This window comes from Phocoena phocoena, chromosome 18 (genome assembly GCF_963924675.1).
Source record: "Phocoena phocoena chromosome 18, mPhoPho1.1, whole genome shotgun sequence".
Classification (NCBI taxonomy): domain Eukaryota; kingdom Metazoa; phylum Chordata; class Mammalia; order Artiodactyla; family Phocoenidae; genus Phocoena; species Phocoena phocoena.
Genome location: NC_089236.1, coordinates 12,066,815 through 12,092,015, shown reverse-complemented (window position 1 = coordinate 12,092,015; position 25,201 = coordinate 12,066,815). Strand labels below are relative to the sequence as shown.

The 25,201-nt window shown below is 40.6% G+C and overlaps 1 protein-coding gene across 1 annotated transcript in view; it reads left to right on the top strand.

Annotated features, from left to right (window-relative positions):
- The first annotated feature begins 937 nt into the window (after positions 1 to 937).
- Positions 938 to 25,201, top strand: part of SOHLH2 (spermatogenesis and oogenesis specific basic helix-loop-helix 2) — a 39,124-nt gene continuing 14,860 nt past the window's right edge. The window contains exons 1-6 of the mRNA XM_065896109.1: positions 938 to 985; positions 9,672 to 9,886; positions 17,198 to 17,259; positions 17,340 to 17,444; positions 19,014 to 19,113; positions 20,916 to 21,026. Of these exons, the coding sequence (XP_065752181.1) occupies positions 938 to 985; positions 9,672 to 9,886; positions 17,198 to 17,259; positions 17,340 to 17,444; positions 19,014 to 19,113; positions 20,916 to 21,026 (641 nt within the window). The remainder of the gene's footprint in view (positions 986 to 9,671; positions 9,887 to 17,197; positions 17,260 to 17,339; positions 17,445 to 19,013; positions 19,114 to 20,915; positions 21,027 to 25,201) is intronic.

Below are 25,201 nucleotides of genomic sequence, written 5' to 3'. Positions count from 1 at the left end.
CAACCACTATATTTTTGCATGCTGTCATGATCTAAATCAGAACACACCGCTGCCTGCTCAGGAAACAGGAGGCTTGCCCAGAGATCAGAGATGGTGGTTCAAGTAGAGCATGTGCATATTACATGTTCAAGTAAGATCAAGAGTCTAGGCAAATCCAGAGTGACAAACACGGTAAGATACCGTCACCCCCTCACCCCCACCGACTTTTAGCAATGGGAGCAGTAGTAAAGACAAGAGGAAGGATCCCCTACAGGTCCTGGCACTTCGTGGATCTCAAGAATAATGTCTAGCAAGGCCGAACAAAGCGGATTACGTAGCAGCCGCCACTTGGAGATTTCTCATTTGAGAAAATGAGGACAATATTTGTTGACTCACAGGACAACATGAAATGCTTCTAAAATTTTTAGCTTCTTAGTAGTTTGGAAAGAAAGCACCATAACAGTCCTCAACCTTCCCTGTCCTCTCATATGTTTGTCTTGGAAAAAGAAAAAAAATCCAGTTTGCTAATTCCTAATATTTAAACTTGAAAGCGTTCCCATAAGACACTCTGAAGACTTTTAGACAAGCCCTTGCGCCCCGCCACCCGCCCCAAGGCGGGGAGTGGCAGTTCCACCCGGGGCCTGAGCTGTGTGATGTCCCGGGGTCACGTGGAATGGAACTGTGGGTGGGCAGCGCACCAGTGATGGGGTCTCCTTAGGACTTGCAGGGCACCTTGGGGCCGTCCATCCCCATCCCCCCGGGTATGCCCACCCCCGGAAGCCGGGACCCTCGAAGCAGCGGCTGGCTGCAGGGCCACTTTAAGGGCGGGCCGGGGGCGGGCGCCCCCCAGCTGCGGGCACGAAGCCATTGGCGCGCGGCGGGCGGCGGACGCGACGGACTGGCTGCGAGCTCCTCCCGTGGCGAGGCTGCCTCGGGACCCGCACGTGGGCAACGGGCCATGGCGGACTCAATTATTCGCACGGAGCTCGGCCAAACCCCTGAGCAGGTAAGAGGCGGAGGAGGAAGAAGGGGAGGCAGCTGCGTTTAAAACGGCGCGCGGGTCGGCGCGGCGACCCAGTCGGGCGGCACAGCCACGCCGGGCGCAGGCCAGTACGTCTGGGGACGGCCCGGGGGCCACTGCGGGGCGCGAGCCAGTCCCGGCCGCCGGCTCGCTCCTGGGGCCCTACGGCGGGCGCCTGCCCACCTCGAGGACGGAGCGGAGGCCTGAAGAGGGAGGGCGACTGGACTGTGTCACAGAGTCACTCCCTCGAGCTCTTGACTCTCGCCAACCCAAACCCATCTTCCGGTCCCAGACCGTTGGTGGGGCGGCGCGGGAGCAAGACGTCGTAGGGTAGATATTCGGGCTGGTGGCCGGATAAAAACGGGAGTGACAACTTTGGTTTCAGCCTGAATATAGGAAAGTTGATTTCACACTTTTCAGTTTGAGTGTAGGAAAGTTTATTCAACATATTGAATATGGAAAAGTTGATCTTCAGCTCTCTTGTGTGCACAGCTCTAGGTGCCTTTTTTCGCTGTGCTCACTGCCGTGGCGTCCAGCGTGTCCTTGTACTGCCCTCTCCGCGCTGACCCTCAAACAGGCAGACGTGTGTAGAGACGATGCTGTTGGCGGGAAAACACGTCTGCCCTCTTCACACATCGGCCCACCCTCCCCGGAAGTCAAAAGGCCCCCTGGCCTCTTTTGGACGCACCTTATTGGTGACTGTTTTCGATAAAAATGAAAGCAGCCCACTAGGAAGGAAGCGTAAACAAAACCCCACCGACCCCAGAAAGCAAGGTGACCTGGTGTTGGCTTTCTTCTGAGTATTTCACGTCTCGATAAATGTGAGAGGGAAACCTTTTGCGCTGCTTAAGTTTTGTTACCCCTGAGAATGTTCTGCATACTTAAATCTCCTCACTCCTTAAGAACAAGCGTTCTGAACCGAATCACTACCACTTGGAGTGGACCGAGTTTAAGAGGTTTTTCTTAATTATTTAAAAATGGAGGCACCTATTTAAACTCAGAGTATTTTGGGGGTGCAGGATTAGGCAAAGCTGCACAAAATGGAACTCTGAATAAAATATTATCGAGTAGTACATAAATAACTGTGGCTTCCCACCCTTAAGAGTCTGAAGCCCCAACTGAACCTTTTGTTTGCACTGGGAGAGAAGCTCACTCAGTTTCTCCAGATAGAGCTGCTTAAATCCCTTGACTCCTGGGGAAACTGGAGGCCAACAATTGCCCCGTGAGGGCATCAGCCCTGCAGCTGCTGCTAGTTGTCAGTGCTGCTCCCAGTGATAAGAGTGGCATAAATAACAGCTCACTAAAATGTAGGAGAGATTTGCTTTAAGCACTTCAGCACCTGCTGTTACTAATTAAGGGTTTAGCCTTCCACAGATTGCAAATGGAAATCCAGTGTTTTAAAAATGGCAGAGACTGGAGTGCCCTGCCTCTTCCCCCGATCTCAGAAATCAGAGTGGATGAAGAGCACTGGTGATAATGATGTCGTCTGGTAAAAACTGCCCACACTTCACAGATCTGTAGCAAGGTGTAGTAGTGTTTATCCCTGAGTGCTGGACTTCGATGCTTTTTATTTTCTCTTTAGACTGTTTTGAATTTTCCAACCTTCCACAATGAATATGTATTGCTTTTGTTAAAAGAGTGCAGTAAGCAATTCAAATAGGAAAAAATTTCCACCAAAGGAGGCCTAGCATTGGTTCAAATCGTGGTCTCACAGGTGAAAATCTTAGAGGTACTAAAAGCAGTTTTCCAGAGCCTAATGTACTAGAACCTTTTATTCATTTTCCTTTTATTCTTATCTGTGGATCCTTCTCATCACCTGTGCTCATATTACACCATCAACAAGATATTTTTAACTATATAAATATTCAAATTGAAGTTGATTAGAAGCTATTCAGTTAATTTGAATTACTTGGGGATAGTGGACTAGGGCAGTGTTCTGATTTGTCTGATTAGGAACATTCCTAGTGTGATGATTTTGTGGGTCGGGGGAGGAAGCCTTGGGCAGGAGAGCAAATCAGTTCTTTGCAGAGCTGCTTTATTTCCTGCCCCTCTGTGTCCTGCTGCCAGGCATTGCAAAACCTTTGATTCCAGCACAGAAGGACCGGTGAGTGATACTTGGCTTTCTCATCCCTTTCCGGATCTCCTTCCCTCTCTCCTCAGTTTCTCCCCAGTACCCGGGTTCTGCCCTTCAAAGCTTGCTCTAGACTTTTCTCCACAAGACTAGCTGAGCGATTCTGGAGAATTTGGGAACTGGGCTTCTGAGGGGAATGTGGTCAGGAGCACTAGGTGCTATCCAGGAAAGGGCTCAAGTTAGCAGCTGATGCCTGTTGTTCAAAACTTACCTTTGCTTCTCAGGTGGCCCTGTGTCCCAAGCCCTGTGGCTCAGGTAAGGCAGAGAGCAGTTTGATTTTTAGGGCTGTTTTCACTGCCTGACATAGATACATTTTCCTTTTATTTCTATCTCTCCATCTCCCCTTCCCCATCAGGTTGATTTGATGGGTTTTGTACTCGGGTTTGGTATTACCTGAGAACACATGGCAATAACTACCACCTACAGGGCATTGTACAAACATTACTCCTTATAACAGTCTTGTGATGTAAGTATTATTGCCCCCCCCCCCCCCCCGCCGCCCCGATGAGGATCACATAAGTATCTTACTCAGCTGCTGGTTAGTCGCTGAACAGGTAGCAGACGCCGTTCTGCATACGTCGAAAGCCTTTGCCCTCTTCCCACTGCATCAAACTGTTAAAAAAAGGATCAGTAATAGCTTTGGTAGAACTGGGGCTCATCCACTGTTTTCCCTGTGTTCCAAGGACTGAAAGCCATACTTTCTTATCAGCAGGAAAAAAAAAAAAAAAAGACTCCTGGAATGTAAGCCCCATGAGGGCAGAGAGCTTGTCTGTTCACCTTGAATTCCCAGCACAGCATCTGCCCTGTTGTAGGGGCTTAATAAATATCTATGGCAAGACTACATAGACATCACACGTATTTATGCAGATGCATAAAAGTGGCAGGAGGTTCTAAAGGAAAAAAAATAAACTTTTCTAATAGAAAGGTTTACAAGTGATTCACAGCCCGGGATATCCTGGTTTATATGGGTTTTTTTTTTAGTGTAATTATTAATAGCACCTCCTTTCTCAAGTGTCTCAGTTTGTAAGGTAAATTAAATGGTCACCCCATCTGTAGAAGGAGGTTATTTTTGACATTCATAGGTTGCTTCAGTTAACCTGGTTAATTAAAAAACAAAAAGATGGGGCTTCCTTGGTGGCGCAGTGGTTGAGAGTCCGCCTGCCGTTGTAGGGGACACAGGTTCGTGCCCCGGTCCGGGAAGATCCCACATGCAAGCGGCGTGGCTGGGCCCATGAGCCATGGCTACTGAGCCTGCGCGTCCCGAGCCTGTGCTCCGCAACGGGAGAGGCCGGAACAGTGAGGGCCGCATACCGCAAAAAAACAAAACAAACAAACAAAAAGATAATCACTCCTTTTATGACCACTCATTAATGACTGTTTCAGTGCTTGGCATTTGCTTCAAAGGCAGTTGTAATTGTCTAGAAGAAATCCTGTGCCGTAGCAGAGATTCACAAACACTCTTCACTCAAAAGCGTCACAGCGGTTTAGAGTCCCGCCTTGCTCCAAGTACCACTGGGAATGAGGAAAGTTTATAAAATGAAAAGGAAACACTCTAGAAGGTTCCTGATACTCTCTACTGCAGAAATTCCAAATTTCAAAGGTCATTTGAAGGTGTTATGCTGTCTTCTTAGAATGTAGAAGGACAGGAGGCTGGTGACATGGGTTGATGTTAGGCTATGAAAGGCCATGCTAAGGAGTTTGAATTTTTGTTCTGTTTAAGATAGGGTTGGGTGGGTGAGAAGGATTGGCTGGCAATGATGAATTAAGCACACCTGTCAACGTTCCAGCCACCCCAGTCTCCCTGGCAGGAGGTACTTAACAGTGTGCCTGTACCTTCAGCAAGTAAATATCATTGAAAAGAAAAAACAAGTGAGGGGCATTCTAAATTAAAAGTCCCAGGAGACATAGCAATCATGTGCAACTCATAGTCCTTAATGGGATCTTGGTTTGAACAAAGTAGCTCTCTCTGAACATTAAAAAAAAAAATCCACAGGAAAGCTTGAAATTTAGAAAGCAGATGGGATCAAATTGCTACCAAAACAAAAGTGGGGAAAAAAAAAGAAAAACAACACAGCATAAAAGACATAGAGAAGAAATGCCCCAGTAAAACAATTCTAGTGGTAGTGCAGGCAGAATGTTAGCAGAAGCAAAGATGAAATGGGCCTCAGGGTGCTTCCCTGGTAAAGAATTAGCTGTGGGCAGAACCCCTGGGCCAGCTGGGGCCCTGGATTTCTTCACCTCTGGGCTCTCCCCCTTCACTCCTACTACAGCCAGAGCGATGGGACTTTTAACCAGAGAATCAAACCCAGGCACTGCTCTTTCTAAAGAAAATGAACTCTACGTGGGACACGGGCTCCTGGTATTGGTAGTTTCCAGACCTCTACAACTGACAAGGGTGAAAGGAAAGGCAGCTCTGCCCAGGAGGGAAATAAACCAAAGTGACTGGTTTTCAGCGTAAAGCCTGCCTATATTTTGACAAATAGCTGATCCCAGCCACTTTGCTCTCCAGCCTTTCTTCCATCATCCCTACCATTCACACCAAACCCACAGTTTAGAAGAAACAGTGACTAGGGAAGCAGACCACCCCAACTGCAGGGTCAGCTGCTCATACATGTCAGCTGAGTCCTTGAGCCATATTTATGTTCGGATAACCAAGGATCACCAGACAACTATTCCAGAGGCAGATTATAAAGGGGATAGAAAAAACTTAAAATTTCTAATTTGTATGTTCACAGGGGATATCATGTCCTAAAAATAGCGGTTATGATAAATTATCAAAAGAGAGAAAAAAGTCTAGAAATGAGCAATTCATGTTAAATTAACTGAAATTGTAAAAGTCTTTAGAAGGACTAAAGGCTGAGCTGGTGATATGAACAATAAACTTAAGAAAGTCTTGCAGAAGTTGAGACTTGAAGGATTAATTTAGGATGTCCCGCATCCTAAAGATATCCTTTCCAAGGATAGACAAAGGCAACAGAGGAGGAAATAATCAAAGAAATAATAGAAGGAAATTTCCAGAGCCAAAGATCCACTGAATGCCAAGTGGGCTGAGTAAGGTCCATCCCCAGACACATCCTAGGAAATGATCAGAATCTACAGCATAAGAGAAAAGCACTAAAAGAAAAATAAGGCAGCTTTTTCTTTTCATCACCAGCTCTGGTTGTGAGAAGAAAATGGCCCAGTATCTTCAAAGGTCAGAGACAAACAGATTTTGACTTGTAGGAGTATTTTGACTATAAAGCTAGCATTGAATTGTGAGCCCTAATGCCACTTAAAGAACATAAATAAGGAGTTTAACTCCCAAAGTATTGTAGGAGCAGCAGGAGGGAAAAAGGACAATTTGATCAGCCTAACAGGAAGCGTGGGAAAGAAGAAACTGAATTACGGTAAATGGGAAACTTGAAATAACGAAGGGAATAAGACCATTTCATGTTAAGTTATGAATGTTTCACAATTAATTACATTACATTGATTAACTTAATGTTCATTAGCTAATGTCATTAATGTAAGTAATAACTTATTAAAAACTTATTAATTACTTATATTAAAAACTGAAATCTCAGATTGGAAGAAACCTAAAAAATTCAAATATATTTTATTTTAAAAATTCATACAAAATCAAAATGATACAGAAAGCCTCAAAATAAAGGTATAAAAAACTAAGTGCTGTATATCAGAAAAAAATAAAATTTCAGGTGAAAAGCATTACAAAGGACAAAGATATATTTTATATATAGTTTTTCTCTATAATTATATGATATTTATATGTTAATACATACTACATAAACATTGTAGATCATTATATAGTATATATTAAGTATTATTATATATTTATATGAATATATAAAATTGTTATGAACCTTTATGTACCTAATCCATAGTTTATTTATAGAGTCTATAGTTAGAGAAATTGATAAATTGACAAAGCGTAATTAGAGAGGGCAGGTTTTATATATCTACCTCTTAAAATGAAAGATCAAGTAGACCTAAAATAAGAAAGCAACGAGCAAGTTCAGTCTGAAAGCTATGTAGAGGCTGTATGCCTAACAGAAAGTACACATTGTTTTCAAGTATCCATGGAACATTAAAAATTGTGTATTAAGTCACAGAGAAAATATCAACCAGTTCTAAAAAGTAGAAGTCATATAGTGTGCATCCACTGTTGACAATGCACTGAAATAAGAAATGAGTCAATAGCCCAAAAAAATTTTAAAAACCAAAACACTATCCACTTGAAAATTAACATCTTTATATAGGAGTTTAATATAACTCTTAGGTTAATATGGGAATATAAACTGAAATTATATAAACTAGCAATGAATGAACATGACCACAATATATCAGAATTTATAGGGTACAACAAAGTGCCAATTGGATGACAGCATCATTCAATAGAACTTTCTGCAATGATGAAACTCTTCTATAATTATGCAGAAATGGTAGTCACTTGCCATATGTGGATACTGAGCACTTGAAATGTGGCTGGTGAAACTGAACTGATTTCAGACTTTAATTGTAATGAATATAAATTTAAATCACCACATATTGGACCACATAGTTCTACAGTCTCTAATAAAGCATTACCAGAAAAAGAAGATAGAAAAAAATTTAATTATATATTAATCTCTAGTTGGGGCTTCCCTGGTGGCACAGTGGTTAAGAATCTGCCTGCCAATGCAGGGGACATGGGTTCGAGCCCTGGTCCGGGAAGATCCCACATGCCGCGGAGCAACTAAGCCCATGCGCCACAACTACTGAGCCTGCGCTCTAGAGCCTGCAGGCCACAACTACTGAAGCCCACGTGCCTAGAGCCTGTGCTCCGCAACAAGAGAAGCCACCGCAATGAGAAGCGCGTGAACGGCAACAAAGAGTAGACCCCGCTCACCGCAACTAGAGAAAGCCTGCATGCAGCAACAAAGACCCAACGTAGCCAAAAATAAATAAATTAAATAAATTTAATCTGTAGTTGGAAAGCAAGCAAGATGAACTCAATGCAAGTAATAAATGTTGTATAAATTTAAAAATTAATACATTTGAAAAGAAATGAAATGGATTTTTAACAATATATGAATAAAATTCACTTAAAGGCAGAACACTTATTTTACTAGTAAGCATTAAGGAACTGTAAAAGTTAGTCTAAAACCTACCTTTATAAATGACTTCAGGCTCAGATTTCACAGACAAGTTTTACCTAAACTTCAAGAAGCCAATAATTTATATGTTTTATAAAATATTCAAGACCGTAGAATAATTTCGAAGCTTTCTATTGCTTCAAGGCTGGCGTAACCTTGACACCCAAACCAGATAAGTCAGTACAATAAAACAAAATTTTATCCAGTTTTATTTATGAATATAGATGCAAAAATCTAAAATAATATGAATGAACTGAATCTATTTGCAATAAGTATGGGTTTATCCCAGTAATGCAATGATGGCTTGACATTAGGAAATCTATTAATGTAATTCACTACCTAACCTATGAAAGGAGAAAAAAAATGTGATCATGTTGATACAGAAAAAGCATTTGGTAAATTTTAACACCCATTTCAGATTTAAAATTCTTAGCTTCCAAATAGAAAGAAACTTCTTTAACTTGATAAAGGGTATTGACTTTCAGTATCATGTAGTAGTAAAAACATTTGAAATATTCCCACTAAAGTCAGGAACAAGGCAAGAATACCCACTTCACTCCTGCAATTTACCGTTGTTTTGAATGTCCTAGCCAGTGCTTTAAGGTTAATAAGTAAAAGGCATAAATAAATTCTGGAGACGGGGACAAAAATGTCATTTTTGAAAACCATATGATTACCTATCTAGGAAACTCAGAAGAATCAACTAAAAAGTACTGGAACTAAATGGAGAGTACCAAAAAGTACTTTGAGCAAATTCCTTATACAGAAATCAGTACATCTCTATGTCAGCTATAATCAATCAGAAAATATAGTGAGAAACTATATCCCCTTCACAATGACTCTGAAATCTTGAAAAATCTAGGAATCAATGTGTGAAGACACTTGCAAAATCTATATGCAAGTAACTATAAAACTGAAGGAGATAAGATCTGATTTCTCTGAGTCATACTTCCTAAATAGGGAGATGTAATACATAATGATATTCCCTAATTAATCTTTAAAATAAATGCAACTGTCATCAGAATTTTAACAGGGTTCCTTATGGAAACTGACAAGCCGTTGATAAAATTCTGTGGGAAGAGACATTGCGGGAAAATATCTAAGAACCAAACTGAAAAATAACAAGGAGGGAACCACATGGAAACTTGTAGGAAAATCACAGTAGAATAGTATTTGTAGGCAGAACTTTAAAAAATAGCATGACTTTCAGATCCATTCACTACCCTAGGTTCTAAGGACATGAATAGTTCCTGCCCTTGAGGTATGCTTATAGTTGACACTTCAGTATAGCTGAGTAGTCAGTCATTGGCTATTTGTAACCTTTATTTATCTTCTCATACATGACGGCATGTTCTCTATGCCCAGACATTAATTGTGTGATGCTTCTGCTTTTTTCCTTCTCTTTCAGGCAAAAATAGACCTCTTATTAATTGGCGATGTCACTGTTCAGTACCTGGCTGATATTGTACAGAAATTCTTTTCAGATTTAGCAAAAGTCACCGTCATCATTAGTGATGTGAAGATGGCAGCAGCACTTGTGGATGATTGCACGTTCAACATGGTTTTTCTGAAGTTGACTTCTTTACCAACTGCCGAGGAGCTGGAAGCTGTCAGATTAATTAGGTAAACTCCAAAATCTTGACTCTATTATCTTTAGAATAGTTTTTATTTTTAAAGATTTTTTTTTGATGTGGATCATTTTTAAGTCTTTGTTACAATATTGTTTCTGTTTTATGTTTTGTTTTTTTGGCCATGAGGCATGGGGGACCTTAGCTCCCCAAGCAGGGATTGAACCTGCACCTTCTGCATTGGAAGGCGAAGTCTTAACCGCTGGACCGCTAGGGAAGTCCCTAGAATAGTTTTTATTAAAACCTGCTTCTATAAAAATTCTTAAAAGATGATACAATTCTACTTTAATTTTTAAGATGATGGATATTTTCAAGGGCAGAATCTCTATATATGTTTTTGTTCTTCCTGCCAGTTTGACCTACTATTATAAGAATTAACATTTTAACTTAAAAGTTATAGGTGTGGGTGAGGATATAAGAATTAATTGGTCATAGAAATTTATTTGGAATATAATGCTTCCCATAATTCAGTAGGTATTCCTTTTTAATAACTATGTCATTAACATGGCATATTGTTTCAGAGTTCATTAATTCTTATAGTAGACACTAAAGCAGGTGAGCACTTGTATCTCTGGGTTATGATAGCTCTGGGCTGAAGGTGTCTCTTTCAAGAGATGTCCTAATGTGAAAGAGCCATGAAGCTCTCTGGATCTGCTGAGTCCAGGTCAATACCATGTCCATTATTCTTTTCTTTTCTTTAAATTTAATTTTATTTATTTTTGGCTGCATTGGGTCTTTGTTGCTATGCACAGGCTTTCTGTAATTGCAGTGAGCAGGGGCTTCTCTTGTTGCAGAGCACAGGCTCTAGGCGCATGGGCTTCAGTGGTTGTGGCTCACGGGCTCAGCAGTTGTGGCTCACGGGCTGTAGCACGCAGGCTCAGTAGTTGTGGCACACGGGCTTAGTTGCTCTGTGGCATGTGGGATCTTCCCGGACTAGGGCTCGAACCCATGTCCCCTGCATTGGCAGGTGGATTCTTAACCGCTGCACCACCAGGGAAGCCCACATGCATTATTCTTGTTTCACCCGGTAGTTCCGTAGAAGTTATGCTGCTGTTTGACCCACTCAACTCTGGAGATCTGGAGTCTAGAGGTGAAAGATTTTGGTTCTTCCATGCCTGTTTACATAGGATTTTGAGCCACTTAGGATGTTTTTAAACAGGGTTAGGTGAGATTGAATGTGTTTCCCTTCTGTGATACTTGATGAAGTGTAATTGTAGATACTATTGGAATATATAAGGACTTCTCATAATTAGAGGAGGGGACTTTCTAGACCAAAGGAGAAAGTTCAGAGAAATATTGTGATTCCAGAATAAAAAGGACCAAGCATATTATGTTAGGGGAACAGACAGGTGGGACTGGGAAGAAGCCAGAGACACTGGGCTACTTGTTAAAGACAGACGGAAAGACACCGCTCCTGGGGTTTCTTAGAACGGTTGGTCTTCTGCATTTCTTTGGCCTTCTACTGGGAATATGAACTCTAGACAAACCAGGCAAATTACCTCAAAGAGGATTTCACTTCCAAAACATGTTGTTGTGAACGATCTTCCTTCTGAAGATATGCCTATTTTATTAATATACCTTTTCAAAAAAAATCTATTGATAGAGTACCTCTGATTGGAGGCTTATAGTAATATCTCATTTGTATAGTATTAATATTTAAAAAAAATTTACAACACCTTTATGAGGGAGGTGAGGCCGGGCTTCATCATTCCTACTTGGCAGATTAGAAACCTGAGGCTGAAGTGACTTGCCTGAGACCACATGGCTTGTTTTCACAAAACTCAGACTAGAACTCTTCACTCTTCCCTTCATGTTCTTTCTAAAAGTCTGTAATCGTTTGGCTTCTGTATTGAAGCCCCTTTTACAATTCGGACATGCCATAGATGCCAGACTTACTTTAACCTAAGCGTATCATTTTGGAGGAGCAGTGGACAAGCTGCTGTGGCTGACCTCTCTCCATTCCAGCAGCAGGAGTCCAGCCGTGCCTCCCCAAATGTGGTAAAGGCTTTGTGTTCGCTCATGATCGAGGCTACATTTTGAACAGGATAAGATTAAAGTTCTGTTTAAGAACAAGCTTTATGTCTAGTCACAGTTGTTAGCAGTTGGGAGGGTAGAGGAGAGAACCTCTGTCTGACACTCCCCTCTGTGGATTCTCCCCACAGCTGCTTTCTTTGTCTGAATAACATAGCTTAAGATGTGTTAGCAGAGAGAAAAAGATAGATGAAGGAAATAAATGTACAGACAGGCATATGGTAATTCTGTTGTTTTGCTGTAAAAGCATTTCTTAGAAAAGAAAAAGAGAATAATTCGTGGAATACACCTGGTTTTCTTTTTTGGTCTCATTATGCTAGTCCCAATATCTGGTATACGTCTTGACTAATAGCAGGTATTCAGTACTTTGCTCTAGGTGTGGGTGGGCGACCATGCTGTTCTAGGGCAGACCATGAGTTCTAGCTTTTGCGTTCCTCTCTGAAAAAGGGACAGAGCTTTCTTTGTGGAAGCTTTGCCTTTCCTGATACTGGACTTAGAGGCTAGAAATGTCTCTGAAATTCCCTTTCTTGCCCTCAGAATTGTTATGAGTTGATGACTTATGAATTATTTAAACCCTTACGGAGCATATTTATATTTTGAGGCTATAGTTTTTCTTAGGATGATGAGTCTCATGAACATCTTGCCCTATTTATAAGGCATTTAAACCTTTATCTTTCCTACAGCACTCTATCTTTTGAGTTTGGGCTAATATTTAATGACTAAGCCAATATGAAGAGTTTTGGCTTAGCTTTTTAAGGCTGTATTTTAGATTTTTTTCCCCCTTAGAGCTTTGTTGTTGTTTTGTTATATCTCAAAATCTGGATAGGTTCAGGAAAATATACAAGTATTTACCTTACTCCTGTCTGGTCCCTTTTTATGCCCTGCCAGTGAGTGAAGAACTCACTGTAGTATAAAAGTGGTCCACGTTGATTTTCAGTATCAGAGCACATGATCACAAATCTCTGTATATCTGTAAGACATGCGGATTTTTATTGAAACTAAGAACGAAGTATAGTGTGTCAGCTATCATACTAAGCTTCTTATAGGATAAAATGCAAGCAGGCTCCTTAAAAAGATTTTAAAATTTACTCTTATAGAAGAACTGTGGTTTTAGCTTGGAGCTAATCATTAATCAGTTTTAATCATTTGTAAAAATAATGGTACCTTATAGCCTGACATCCTCAAGAATTATGGCACATCTCAATTATAGGTTGACATTGCTGGTAGTACTCCCTGATTTGATTTCATTTCATGAATACATTTTTATTGAGCCAGATGAACTCAGACACCACCCAGTGGTAAAATATTTTAAGATCGTCTCAGGATTCATGTGCTTGGTTCCAGAATTTCAGGAGTATTTGACCCTTCTTTCAGGTCAGTTCTCAAAACTGAACCACATTCCAAGCGTAGATACTTGGTAATTCAGATGCATCCTGGCACTACCTTACAAAGGCCAGTACAGAACATTAGAGTATGTTTCAAACTCATCCACAGTGCATGGATCCTGTTTGCCATTGTGATTTTCTGGTCCATGAACTGTGTCTGCAGTTCCTCAAACCCTGTAATTCTCGTGAGCTCAGAGCAGTGCAGCGACAGGAAAGGAACGCAGAATGTGGTTCCGTCTGCTCAGTCGGCAAATCACGTTTGAATCTGATTTTATTTTTTCCCACGTCGATTCGCTTGTCTGATCAGCTAACTTATTACGTCACCAAGAAAACCCAATCTTGTGAGCCACAAGGGTCTAACAAGTTGTCCTGCTGTGTCCCCAATTCCAGAACATCCTTGACTTGACAGTGCTACTCAGTAAGTCTGATCAGCCAGTTTGCATTGCCTGAATACTTGACATAAACACTATAACAACAAAACATCTAAGTAGTTTTACTAAAAACATTATTCTATAAATAGGAACTGAGGGACATTCTAGATGTTTATTGTTTCTAGCATCATGTCATGTGGTGAACCTGACTTAGAAGGGTCACAGCAGAAAGTCTCCTGACAAAAAGCATAGTGGAGATTGGGCACACCAACCTTCACTATTGACCAGAATCAACTCAGAACTTCACTGCATTTTATCACAGGTGCCCTGTTAGTAGCAAGTGAACTCAGTGTTTTCATATTTACAGTAAAACTCTTAATTTTCTTACTGAAAATGGTTGTTTTAATTCATTAAGTAATTAATAAAGGATATTATTTGTTACAAGTCCCAAATAGACCACACCAAGTTAATTTGGCTGCTTTGGGCCCACAGGTTGCATAATGGATAACCGTACTCAAGAAGGATGCAACCCAAAAATGACACTGGCTTTTGTCCTTTGACGTCCCTGTGCCTATAAAGGAAGTGCCTTTAGAGGTTTCTCCCGGCTTCATAGGGACTTATAAGAACATTTTGGTCCTCCTATTAGATGACAGATTTCAGCGGCAAGCCAGATCTTTCCTGAGGTTCTTTGATCATCAGAGTGTACAATTCAGTTCAAAACACCTTTATATGATTTTTTTTCCCAGCTACCAGACTTAGGGGTGGGGACAAGGCTGGGAATGGCCACTGCTGCAGTTTGAGCTTATGGCGGCCTCCAGTTCCAGAGAGTACTGGGCATAGGCTAGGAGTGGACACTAGAACATCAATATCCAATCTCGTACGTGGAGCGTAGTCTCAGGATCCATCATGTCATTTAAACAGTGTATGCCGTGAAACAGGAGGATAAATAAATTGCCCCCCAGCAAACTGCAGATTTTTAAAACTCTGGAGACCTCAACTGAGAAGGTGCTTCTAAGGCCTCAGAACCTGCAACTTAGTTTTGGTATATGAAAGAAGTGGTGTTAGTTGGGGTGGAGAAAGGAGATTTTTGTTGTGTTTTGGTGTTGCTTAGTTTTAAGGAACATTCATTCATTGGAAAGAGGACCTTTTTTGGTGATCCTGGAAACTGCACACTCTGTTAGCTTATTAATTTGTACAGAATATGGATGAGAAGCTGAGCTCTGGACCAGAGTGTTGGATTCTGGGAACTCTATTGATTGCTGGGGTTCCTGCACAATTAGGGCTTCACTGACAGAGGAAGTGTTTGGGTTGGTAATCGATTCTGTGCTAATGACAAAAGTCCAGGAATTCCAACTCTGTCTGATGTGAAGCTTGACATTTGAAAGTCATCGGGGTATAAAAATCCATATATCCAAATCTAACCTATTTCCCTGTCAGTAATATCAATTTAAAAAAAAAATAGACACAGGATTATTTCCAAAAGCAAAGAATCTGTTTTTTAAAAAATTCTAGAATATTTTAACTTACGATAACTTGTTGTTTTTGTGAGTCCACAAAGTATTTTTTATTTCAAAAGCTGGACTGAACTACCCAATATGTTTCTATCTATTGAGTCTGTTTGTCCTTCCCACCTCATCCCATTATTCATACCCCTGTTATACCCCACGCTTTTTCATCCCTTACAAAATAAATGGGAAAGGTTCACACCGTGGACACTGTGACACACAGGCGTCATTCTCTCCTATGCACTTCCACGGTCCACACCCCACTGTGTGCTAAGGGGCCTTCCTTACTGCCACTTGAGTCTGCCTGTCGGATCCCATCCTCCCTCCTACTTGTGCCTATTTTGATGGCAGTACTTCTGCCTGAGCTTCTCATTTCCTCATAGAAACTGTGTTCTTTCCTCTCTTCTCTTTTAGCCCAAATTCTCTTTCAGAATTCATAGAACACAAGCCTGAATAGAGCTCAGTTGGGTGATTTGTCCCATTTTAGTAATATCCTATTGATACTTGTTTGACATAATTAACTTAGTAAATATTCTGAGTTATATATATATTTTAAATAACTTTATTTATTTATTTATGTCTGTATTGGGTCTTTGTTGCCGCACACGGGCTTCCTCTAGTTGCGGCGAGCGGGGGCTACTCTTCGTTGCAGTGCGTGGGCTTCTCATCGCAGTGGCTTCTCATGCTGCAGAGCACGGGCTCTAGGCGTGAGGGCTTCAGTAGTTGTGGCACATGGGCTCAGTAGTTGTGGCTCGCGGGCTCTAGAGCACAGGCTCAGTAGTTGTGGCGCACGGGCTTGGTTGTGCCGTGGCATGTGGGATCTTCCCAGACCAGCGCTCGAACCCATGTCCCCTTCATTGGCAGGTGGATTCTTAACCACTGTGCCACCAGGGAAGTCCTGGTCATTTGTTTTAGAAAACTTAACACATTCTGATTTCATCCCCATAGCATTTAAAAAAAAAATTCCTCTTTTCCTTAAATTTCTTGAAACTGGTGGTTAGATCAAGAATCTGGATAAGATTTTGGATCATTTAAAGCCAAGAACAAAAGTGGTCCGTCTTACATTCTACCTAATACCTGAGCAGTATTCTCAAAACTGTCAAGATCATCAGAAACAAAGTCAGCAAAAGTGTCACAATGTAGAGTAGCCTCAGGGAGATATAATGACTGAATGTAATGTAGGATCCTGGATTGGATCCTGGCATAGAAAAATAAAGTACATTAAGAAAAACTAAGGAAATCAGAATAAAGAATGAACTTAATAATAATGTATCAATATTGGCTCATTAACTTGGAATATTTGGAAGTATTCCAAACTAATGTAAGATGTTAGCAGTATGGGAAATTGTGTTTGGGATACATGGGAACTCTACTATGTTCATATTTTTCCTGTAGATACAAAATTATTCTAAAATTAAAGTTTATTTTTAAAAAGTCACTTATTCTCTCACTTACCCCTTCCCCAGTTGTGGAGAGCCAGGCATTTGTGGTTGCCATAGAAATGAACCATAAAAAAACTGTTCTTATTAACAGACTGCACTCCTGCTCAGAGAAGCCAGGGGTATGTTTGACTGAAGACTCAAATTTTGGATTATCTTACCCATTAAAAGGAAATAGAGAATCTAAAGCATCTATTATAAATAAAGCTTCAAACAGAGCAAGCGTCAGTTTCGGGAGAATGTTCCCCTCCCTCGTATTTTTCAAATAATCTGTAATTGTACTGTCCACCCCAGCCACACACTTCAGAAGCCTCTTCGTGCAACTGCAAGAAATAAAAACACAATCTCTTCTTTTATGAACGGTAAAAAAAAAAAAAAAAAAAAAGTCCATCTTTTCCCTCACTGATTTGAGATGGTACTGTCACTAAACTTCCATATTAATGCCACCATTTTAAATTCTGATGAAATAAAGAAAGTCACTGTAGTGTAGTTCGTTCCTAATGAGCTAAATGTTTGAATCCCAATTTTTTGAACGATGATTTTGCTTCATTTTAAACTTTTTTTTTCCCTTTCAGATCTGGCAAGAAAAAAAATACACATTTGCTCTTTGTTTTTATAGTCCCTGAGAACTTTAAAGGTATGTGCCTGTTGGATATATTATCTGCTTTTTCCCCAAGTAGAAATCATGAGGTCAATATTTAATACAAAGATTCTTAGGTTGTCTTTCAGGTCACGGAGCTGATATTACTTTAACTGAACCACTGACAATGGAAAAAATGAGTGTTGTGATAAAATACTGGAAAACATATTTCTCAAATACTGGTGAGTGAAAAGCAGGTTTCCAAGGGTTAGAAAAATTCTAACTAAGATTCTACAAAAATTGTATTTATACATTTTTATGTTGGTTTTCCACTTACGCCTTTTATTTGTTAAGGATTAACTGTATGCTATATACCATAAGGAATGAACATGTAATCCTTGTTAAACATAGTATGAAGAAAACAAGTGTGAATAAAATAAAGGGAAACATGCGTTCTATACCTGTGAAGAAAAAGCTTGTCCTCAAAGGTTTAAAATGTGCACAAGGGACAAATGCAGTGTTGTGGTTAAGCACAGGTCTTTTTTGGTTTTGGGGTGGTTTTTTTTTTTTGGTAGCCTAACTTCTTAGTCATTTGAATGGAATTATTCATGCTTTGTGCTGTATGATTGTCTAAAAGCCAGAGCCATTAACCTTGAGTCTTTGTGCTTTGCAAAACACTTGCATATAAATTATTTCACTTCTTTAAGTTAACAGAGTGGTTATCCTTTCTATTTTAGATTTTTAGACACAGATAATTAGTGTCAGTGCTTCAATGAGACCTCACATTTCTAAACTCTTCACCTGTATTGTATTATGTGTATTGCCAGCATCTAAACACTTAAGATAATTAAATTGCTTTAATTTGTCTTGTAAAAGGACAGACTCCAATTTCTTAAATTAAATTCTACTGGAATCATTGTTTGTCAATGACTACTTATGATTTTTCTAGACCCAGGTTACTAGTAGGAAATCTTGTAAAATTGAGGTATTTTTCTTAAAATGGACCTGAAAGACACTTTCAGGATTATCATGGATAAGCTCATACTCCAGAAGATACAAGATCAGTGCACCCCTCCTTTTTTTTTTAATGTCCTTCTTCAGTATGTAGGCAAGATGAGTGAGTCTGTTTTGTAACATCCCATTGGCCTCCCATCCCCTGCAGGTGTCAGAGTTCTTCCTGGAAATGAAATGTGTAACTGTCTGGTACCAGAGTTCTTTTGCAGCCTCTTCTCATTTTGGTTCTCAGTGGAAATAGAGCAGCTGCTCCTCACCACCTGTCTAGCACCCTTCTTATTGGTCCTAACCATGTCTCATCCAGTCATCTCAGCTCTGCTCTTAGGATGAGCAGCTGCAAAACAAACAAACAAAAACAACAGCAACAACAAAAAGCAAAAAAACCCGAAAAAACCCCACACCAAAAAACAACACAACCATCAGATGCCTTGACAATGCAGCTACTTACTGAAGACTCATACGCATTTTCTGTCTCTGACATTTACCTGTAAATAATAAGCAAACTCAGTTGAATGCATTTGTAAGCACACCTATCACAAAGTTAGTAGAATCTGGTTGAAAGAGGATGCTGTGGAGTAACTTGTATGTAGTGTTTTAATTTTGCTTTCTCACCTGGATAGTTCCGTGCTTCACAGATTGAAATCTATAAAAATTGCTTTTTATTTAAAAAATGCTGCTTTGTAAAATGTATTGAGTGAAACATGACAGCTATTTTTGATTAGGGTTTATATGTGTGATTAACATCATCCCCACCAGTGATTTAATAATTGAAATGGTTCCTCTTTTAAAACTTGCAGTTAAGAATGAAATTTCTGTGAAGCCTGAAGAACCTGAACTGCCCCTGCAGAAGTCCTGCAGTGAACACCTGAGATATTTTTCTACTGATCTATTTGCTCGGTTAGTTTTTTTCACTTTTTCGTAGTAGCAATTTTTACTGTGTATATTTCATTAAAAAACATTTCTGGAGGACTTACTGATTGTGCAACAGCAGCTCAAGTGCTGGGGGTGATGCAAAAGAAAGTAGCTATTTTGTGGAAGAGGGATGCGACCTGTACTATATTTCAGAATCCTGAGCTGGCACTGTGGGGACACATGACAGGAGTATCCAGGTAAATACAAGGAAGCACTTCATGACCACAGGGGAGCAGGTTGAATCGTAAGGTAGTAAGTTACCCATCACTGGGCATGTTAAAGTAGAGACTGGGTTAAATAAAAGCAGTGATGTTTCAGACTTTTAAAACAATGGAATCCTAAGCTGTTATCCGTCTGCCAATAAGCTTCTCCCTAATGTCTTTTCTGAACTCGTGAACCTACCCCACCAATTACTGAAAATAACCCTTAAAGATGGTCTCTTTGTCTCTGTCTCTTTGAGATACTAGAACTAGCATTTAAACCTGCATTGAACCGGGGGTCATTCAAACCCTTTCAATTCTAACACTGTATGCTTATAAAAATTCTATTTTAGTGAATTTCTTTGTTTCACTTGAAGCTGATTTCCAAGGAGATTTTAAATAGAGCATAGGGCTATAAAGAATGGACACAAGTGTTGAGAACATGGATGATGATGGTGAGAATTTTGAGTTAGTCACTTCCAGAATTTGTAGAATGTGACCGTCAACTATTTTGAACAGGGAAGAGACTTGGCAACCAATAAGCATGGTTAAACCAAAGATGCACTTACTTAAGTAGTACAGAGATAGCAACAGCTTTCTTTATCTTATTTAGCATTTCAACCTCAAAGAAATTTACCGTATTAAACTTTTTCTGGGATGTGGGGTTGGGAAGGGTTTTGGAAGGCCTTGTGATTTTCTTGTATTACTTACAACTTATTTTTGAGCCCTACTCATCTTGTATCTTTGCTCTTCCTCAGAATCCTACTACTCTAAATAAAAGTCAATTTTCAAATCAAGTTATATCCCTTGTGATAAAGGAGATAATATTAGTTTGTAAGTTTTTTAGGGAAATTTTTTTTTTAATCAAATCAATGAAAATGCCTGGAGCAGTTCTAGAAAAATGGTCGAGCCAGAAAATGTCGATTAAATGACAAATTTTTTACATGGAGGTAACCTGCCGGTTGCTGATCAAGCTGCAGTAGTGTATCTTGGCCCTCTAATCCTTCGTGCTTTTCCTGTAATGTACCTTTAGATACAGTCATGTAATTTGGAATACTCATACTCAGTGAGGTTAGAATATTTTAGTCCTGCTTGTATCTTATTCTTTATCAGTATATTTTATTTTATTTTTTATTTATTTATTTTTGCGGTACGCAGGCCTCTCACTGTTGTGGCCTCTCCCATTGCGGAGCACAGGCTCCGGACGCGCAGGCTCGGCGGCCGTGGCTCACGGGCCCAGCCGCTCCGGGGCATGTGGGATCTTCCCGGACCGGGGCACGAACCCGGGTCCCCTGCATCGGCAGGCAGACTCTCAACCACTGCGCCACCAGGGAAGCCCTATCAGTATATTTTAGAATCTTGATCAGTCATTGAATTTATGATGACCTTGACAATAAACTCTTCTGAAATTTTGAAGTAAACTATTCTGTACCAAATACATAGGGTAAAATGGTTTGATATTTACTGCACCTTTGTATAAAGCTAGGGACTTAGAGAAGCATTCTTTGATTAGTGTATTGGTGCTTATTGTTTACTATTGCCTGACAATTTTCCTCTTTATATGGTATGATTTTCTCTTGTTTCTAGCTCTGAATCTCTAAGAAATGACATTGGGTTTGAATTAAAGGATCCGTTGTCAAATTTCGAGAAAAACAAAAAGATTTCTCTTCTTCACTCAAGCAAGGAAAAGCTGAGAAGGTGAATTTTGTTACAGCCCCCTTTTTAGCATTGTTCCTTTGTAGGAAAAAATTGCTTCCATGAATTTCGTAACTTTATAATATTGTCAAAAGTCGGTACGAAACTAGTAAATCTGGCAGCTGGGGAAGATCTGGAACTGGTCCCTGCAATACGTGCTACTCACTCATTCATTCATTTAGTCATTCAGCAAGTAGCTGTAAGTGTCTAATATGCCAGAATATGATTCGAGAACTGAGGTAAAAAATAAATTGTTGCCTTCAAGGAGGTCTTAGTCTAGCGCTTAGACAGACTCCTAAATAGGCTCTTAAATAGGAAATTATGTTTTAATAAATATCATGATAGAAAAGAACACACAGTAGGACACTAGGAAAGTTACCTAAGACAGAATGAGGAGGCAGGAAGGCTTTCTTGAGAAGACGATAGCTTCTTGAGCTTTAAACAAAAATTGGTTTAGTTTGGTTTAGAAATCAGTGAAGGATGTTTCAGATGGCAGGAGTAGCAGGTACAGAGGCCAGCAGTGTAAGAAAGTACAGTGAGTTTGTGGAACTGCAGGTGTTTTCATAGAGTTGGCCATAAGGGTGCGAGTGGGAAGGGGCAAGAGATGAGAGGTAGTAGGTAAGGACTGGGTATGTCCTGTTAAGGAATTTGAATTCATCCTGACCTGTTCATCCTGCACTAAAGGATTTTAGCAAAGGTGTGATATGATAAGATCTGTACCTTAGAATGAACGCTTGAGCGGGATGTTAGGGAGTGAATTGAATCTGGAGGCCAGGGGAGTCTGTAATAAGAAGTGATGAAATCCTGAACTATGGTGTTAGAAATGGGATAGTGAGAAGTAAGCCAGTTCTAAGTATATGAAATAGGTAGAATCAGCGTGAATGTGGCTGAAGGAGAAGTCAGGTGTAACTTCCAAGTTGATGGTGGAGCCATCGACTGACTGGGAAGTACCGTGGAATGCAGGCTGGGAGTGGGAGGTGAGTTTTGCTCTTGCTGTGTTTATATGGAGCTTCCCAGTAAGGAATTGGCCCTTAGGTTCTAGAGAAGATCCAGGCTAGAAACAGGGATTTGAGAGCTATCAGGATACAGCATCTATTTGAAGCGGTGGATGCAGGATGGATATAATGACTTTGAAAAGCATGTAGGGAAGAGACAAGTGGGGAAGAGGCCCTTGGGGAAAGCCTCAATATTTAAGGCCCAGGCAGCTGAGAAGAGATCAGGGGAAAAAGAGTTTCTAGGAAGATAAGAAGAAGACCAGGAGGGAGTGGAACTGAGGAGAACAGGGGAGGAGAGGGTTTCCTAAAGGAGTGTGTTGAGCAGTATCGCGTGGCACAGAGATTAAGTAAGGGGAGAGCTGACAGTTGACTGTGTTTAGCAAAACCTAAATGTCACTGACCTTGGCAAAAATAATTCCCTTGGCATGGTTAGGGAAGAAGTGCCGTTGCAGAAAGATGGAGAATGAAAGGTGAGAATGCAGATGAAAGGAAGGAGAAGAGGAAGCTGTGTGGTCTGTAAAAGGGAATTTAGGGGAAAATGAGAAATTTTGATAAGGCCGGGCCAGACTTGAGTATGTTCGTATTTATCTTCCAAAAGAAGACAGCTGCAAGAGAGACAAAGGTCTTAAAGATATTCATGTTTTGGTTATCTGTGGCTGCTTAAAAAATGAAACTGAAGTTCATTGGCTTGAGATGTGGTTTTATGGGTTAGCAGTTTGAGCAGGACTCAGCTAGGCAATTCTTCTGCCTGTGTGACATTAACTGGGGTTCCTTGACAGCCTTCAGCTGGAGGATGGTCCAGTCAGGAGGGTCTGGGGCCTTTGCAGGGATGGCTGGAAGGCTGAACGCAGCCGGGGCTCCGCAGCCTGCTCGTCTCAGGGTTGTCAGACTTCTTGCGTGGCAGCCCAGGGCTCCTGGAGAGGGTGTTCCAGGGGGCAGGAAGAGGAAGCTGCGCTCTCACGTGGCGTGGGGCCAGAAACTGGCCCAGTGCCACTTCTACCATGTGCTCTCGGTCAGAGCAGTCACAGAGCCTACCCAGGCCTAAGGGAAGGGTATATAGACCCCACCTCTCAATGGGAGGAATGTCAAAGAACTTCAGTTCCCTTCAGGCAGTGAGGGGCACTGGCAATGGATTTACATCCCTGAAGAGGCAGAAGGCTTTGGAATCTAGAACCAGGTGGAAGAACACCTCTTCCACTGAAAATGGAGAGAAGGAGTTAAAGCTAAGTGTGGATAAAGATGAGTCTTTTTGTTTGTTTGTTTGTTTGTTTGTTTCGTGCCCTGTGTTCTCTGCCTTCCCCAGCCATCCCCTTCTGGAGTGTTTGTGTTCTCCCAGCTGGTGCCTGGACTGGACGTTCTTCTTTTTTTTTTTAACATCTTTATTGGAGTATAATTGCTTTACAATGGTGTGTTAGTTTCTGCTGTATAACAAAGTGAGTCAGCCACACTTATACATATATGACGCAAGAGGGAAAAGATGAGTCTTTTGATGGGGCCAGAAAGGAGGAGGAAGTTGATCATCTCTGCCGAATGTGCTCCATCGTCTGCTGAAGATTAGTGGGAAAATGGTGTGGTTTTGGGCTTGATGAGATGGGCTGGTAGATGGGCTAGTCTGGTCCAAAAGGCCTTCACTCATATGTCTGCTGCTTTAGCCAAGAGGAGACTTTAGGGCCTGCTGGCCAGGCTATCCTATAGAGTTCACTAATCTGCAGTGAAATGAGAAAAATACAGTGCAATGAGTATTTTTAAAGCTTTATTTTATATAACATATTCTAAGATTGTGTTTTCCATACTTTATTTGATGTTGAAATCATGGTGATATTAGTAAATGGTTTACAACAAAATGTTATTGGGAGATGGTACCTTGCTTTCATTATTTTTCATGTCTGAATCGAATGTTGGCAATCCTTTATTGGTCCCCCAAAGTTCTGTGTTGTTTTTCTTTTTTAATTTTAGTGGTTGATGAAAACTAAAATCTGAGAACCACTAGTGTAGAGGACTACAAAGATGCTTTGGGGGGTGTCCGCCCCTGTTGCATTATTTAAAGGGCTAGAAATCTTTGTTTCCCAGAAAGAAAAGCTGTAACCAGGAACTGACCCCTCCACTTAAAGGTTTGCTTGGGAGATACCAGAAAGTAACAATCCGTCCCTAATTACTTTATGCCATTTCCTCTTCTTAACCCTTCTGATTGTGCCTGTGAATCTTAAAATAGATGCTTCCAGTCTATTTCTCTTCCTTTTTCTCCTCCTCCTCCCAATCAGCTGCTTTACTTATGGTTTTGTCTTTTTTGCTTTGTTTTGCTCTTTTTTGTTTTTAAGCAGCATAGGTAACATGATATTTGCTAATGTTGAGGAAATAATGATCCCAGCTGATGGTTTTGAATACTTGAATTTGGGAATTTCTTTTTTAAACAACTCTACCATCTCTGTTGTTTTTTATTAGAACAGATTAATAAAAATTGGCTAATTCTAATATTCTTGATGAAATCCCTTTCATTACGCATGTTTTAAATATATAAATATGTCTTTATCTTGGTAAGGTGTATACTTTGCAGTGCGATACCTTCATTTTGTTTGTGTATCTGTGAGTCCAAAATGGTGGTGGTTTAATCATTTTCAGGATGTCACTCACTTGAAGTGAAAGTAAGTTTTGCTGTAGTTTCTCACAAGTGAAGACTTTTCCAGGGCTGGAAAGACTTTTCAAGTCTTAGAAATTTAAGGAAGGTAGAATAGGAAGTTCTCAGAGGGTCTTAAGTCATATGTGGCCAAGAGACCTCTCTCTGTGAGTTCTTGATTGCCTGAGACACATTTGTACAGAGGAGAGACCAAGGACGTAGTTTGGACCAAGACCTTTGGCTTTAAATGCCATTCAGCCTCTTAGAATCTCTTTTAGCTGGTTCTTTCCCTGACTTACTTGGACTGGGTCATACCCAAGCTGGCTTCTGTGCTGGATGACAAAAAAAACAAAACACGTTTTTGCCTGTTGTTGCCCATTGCTGCTTCCATACACAAAGGAAAAAGAAAACAGCAGGACCCTATGGGGCCCCTGAGCTGGGTATCCTACTTTTTTGAGCCAACATTAACATCCTTCACACAGGTTCTCTAACACCATATACAAAAATAAACTCAAAATGGTTTAAAGGCCTAAATGTAAGACTGGATACTACAAAACTCCTAGAGGAGA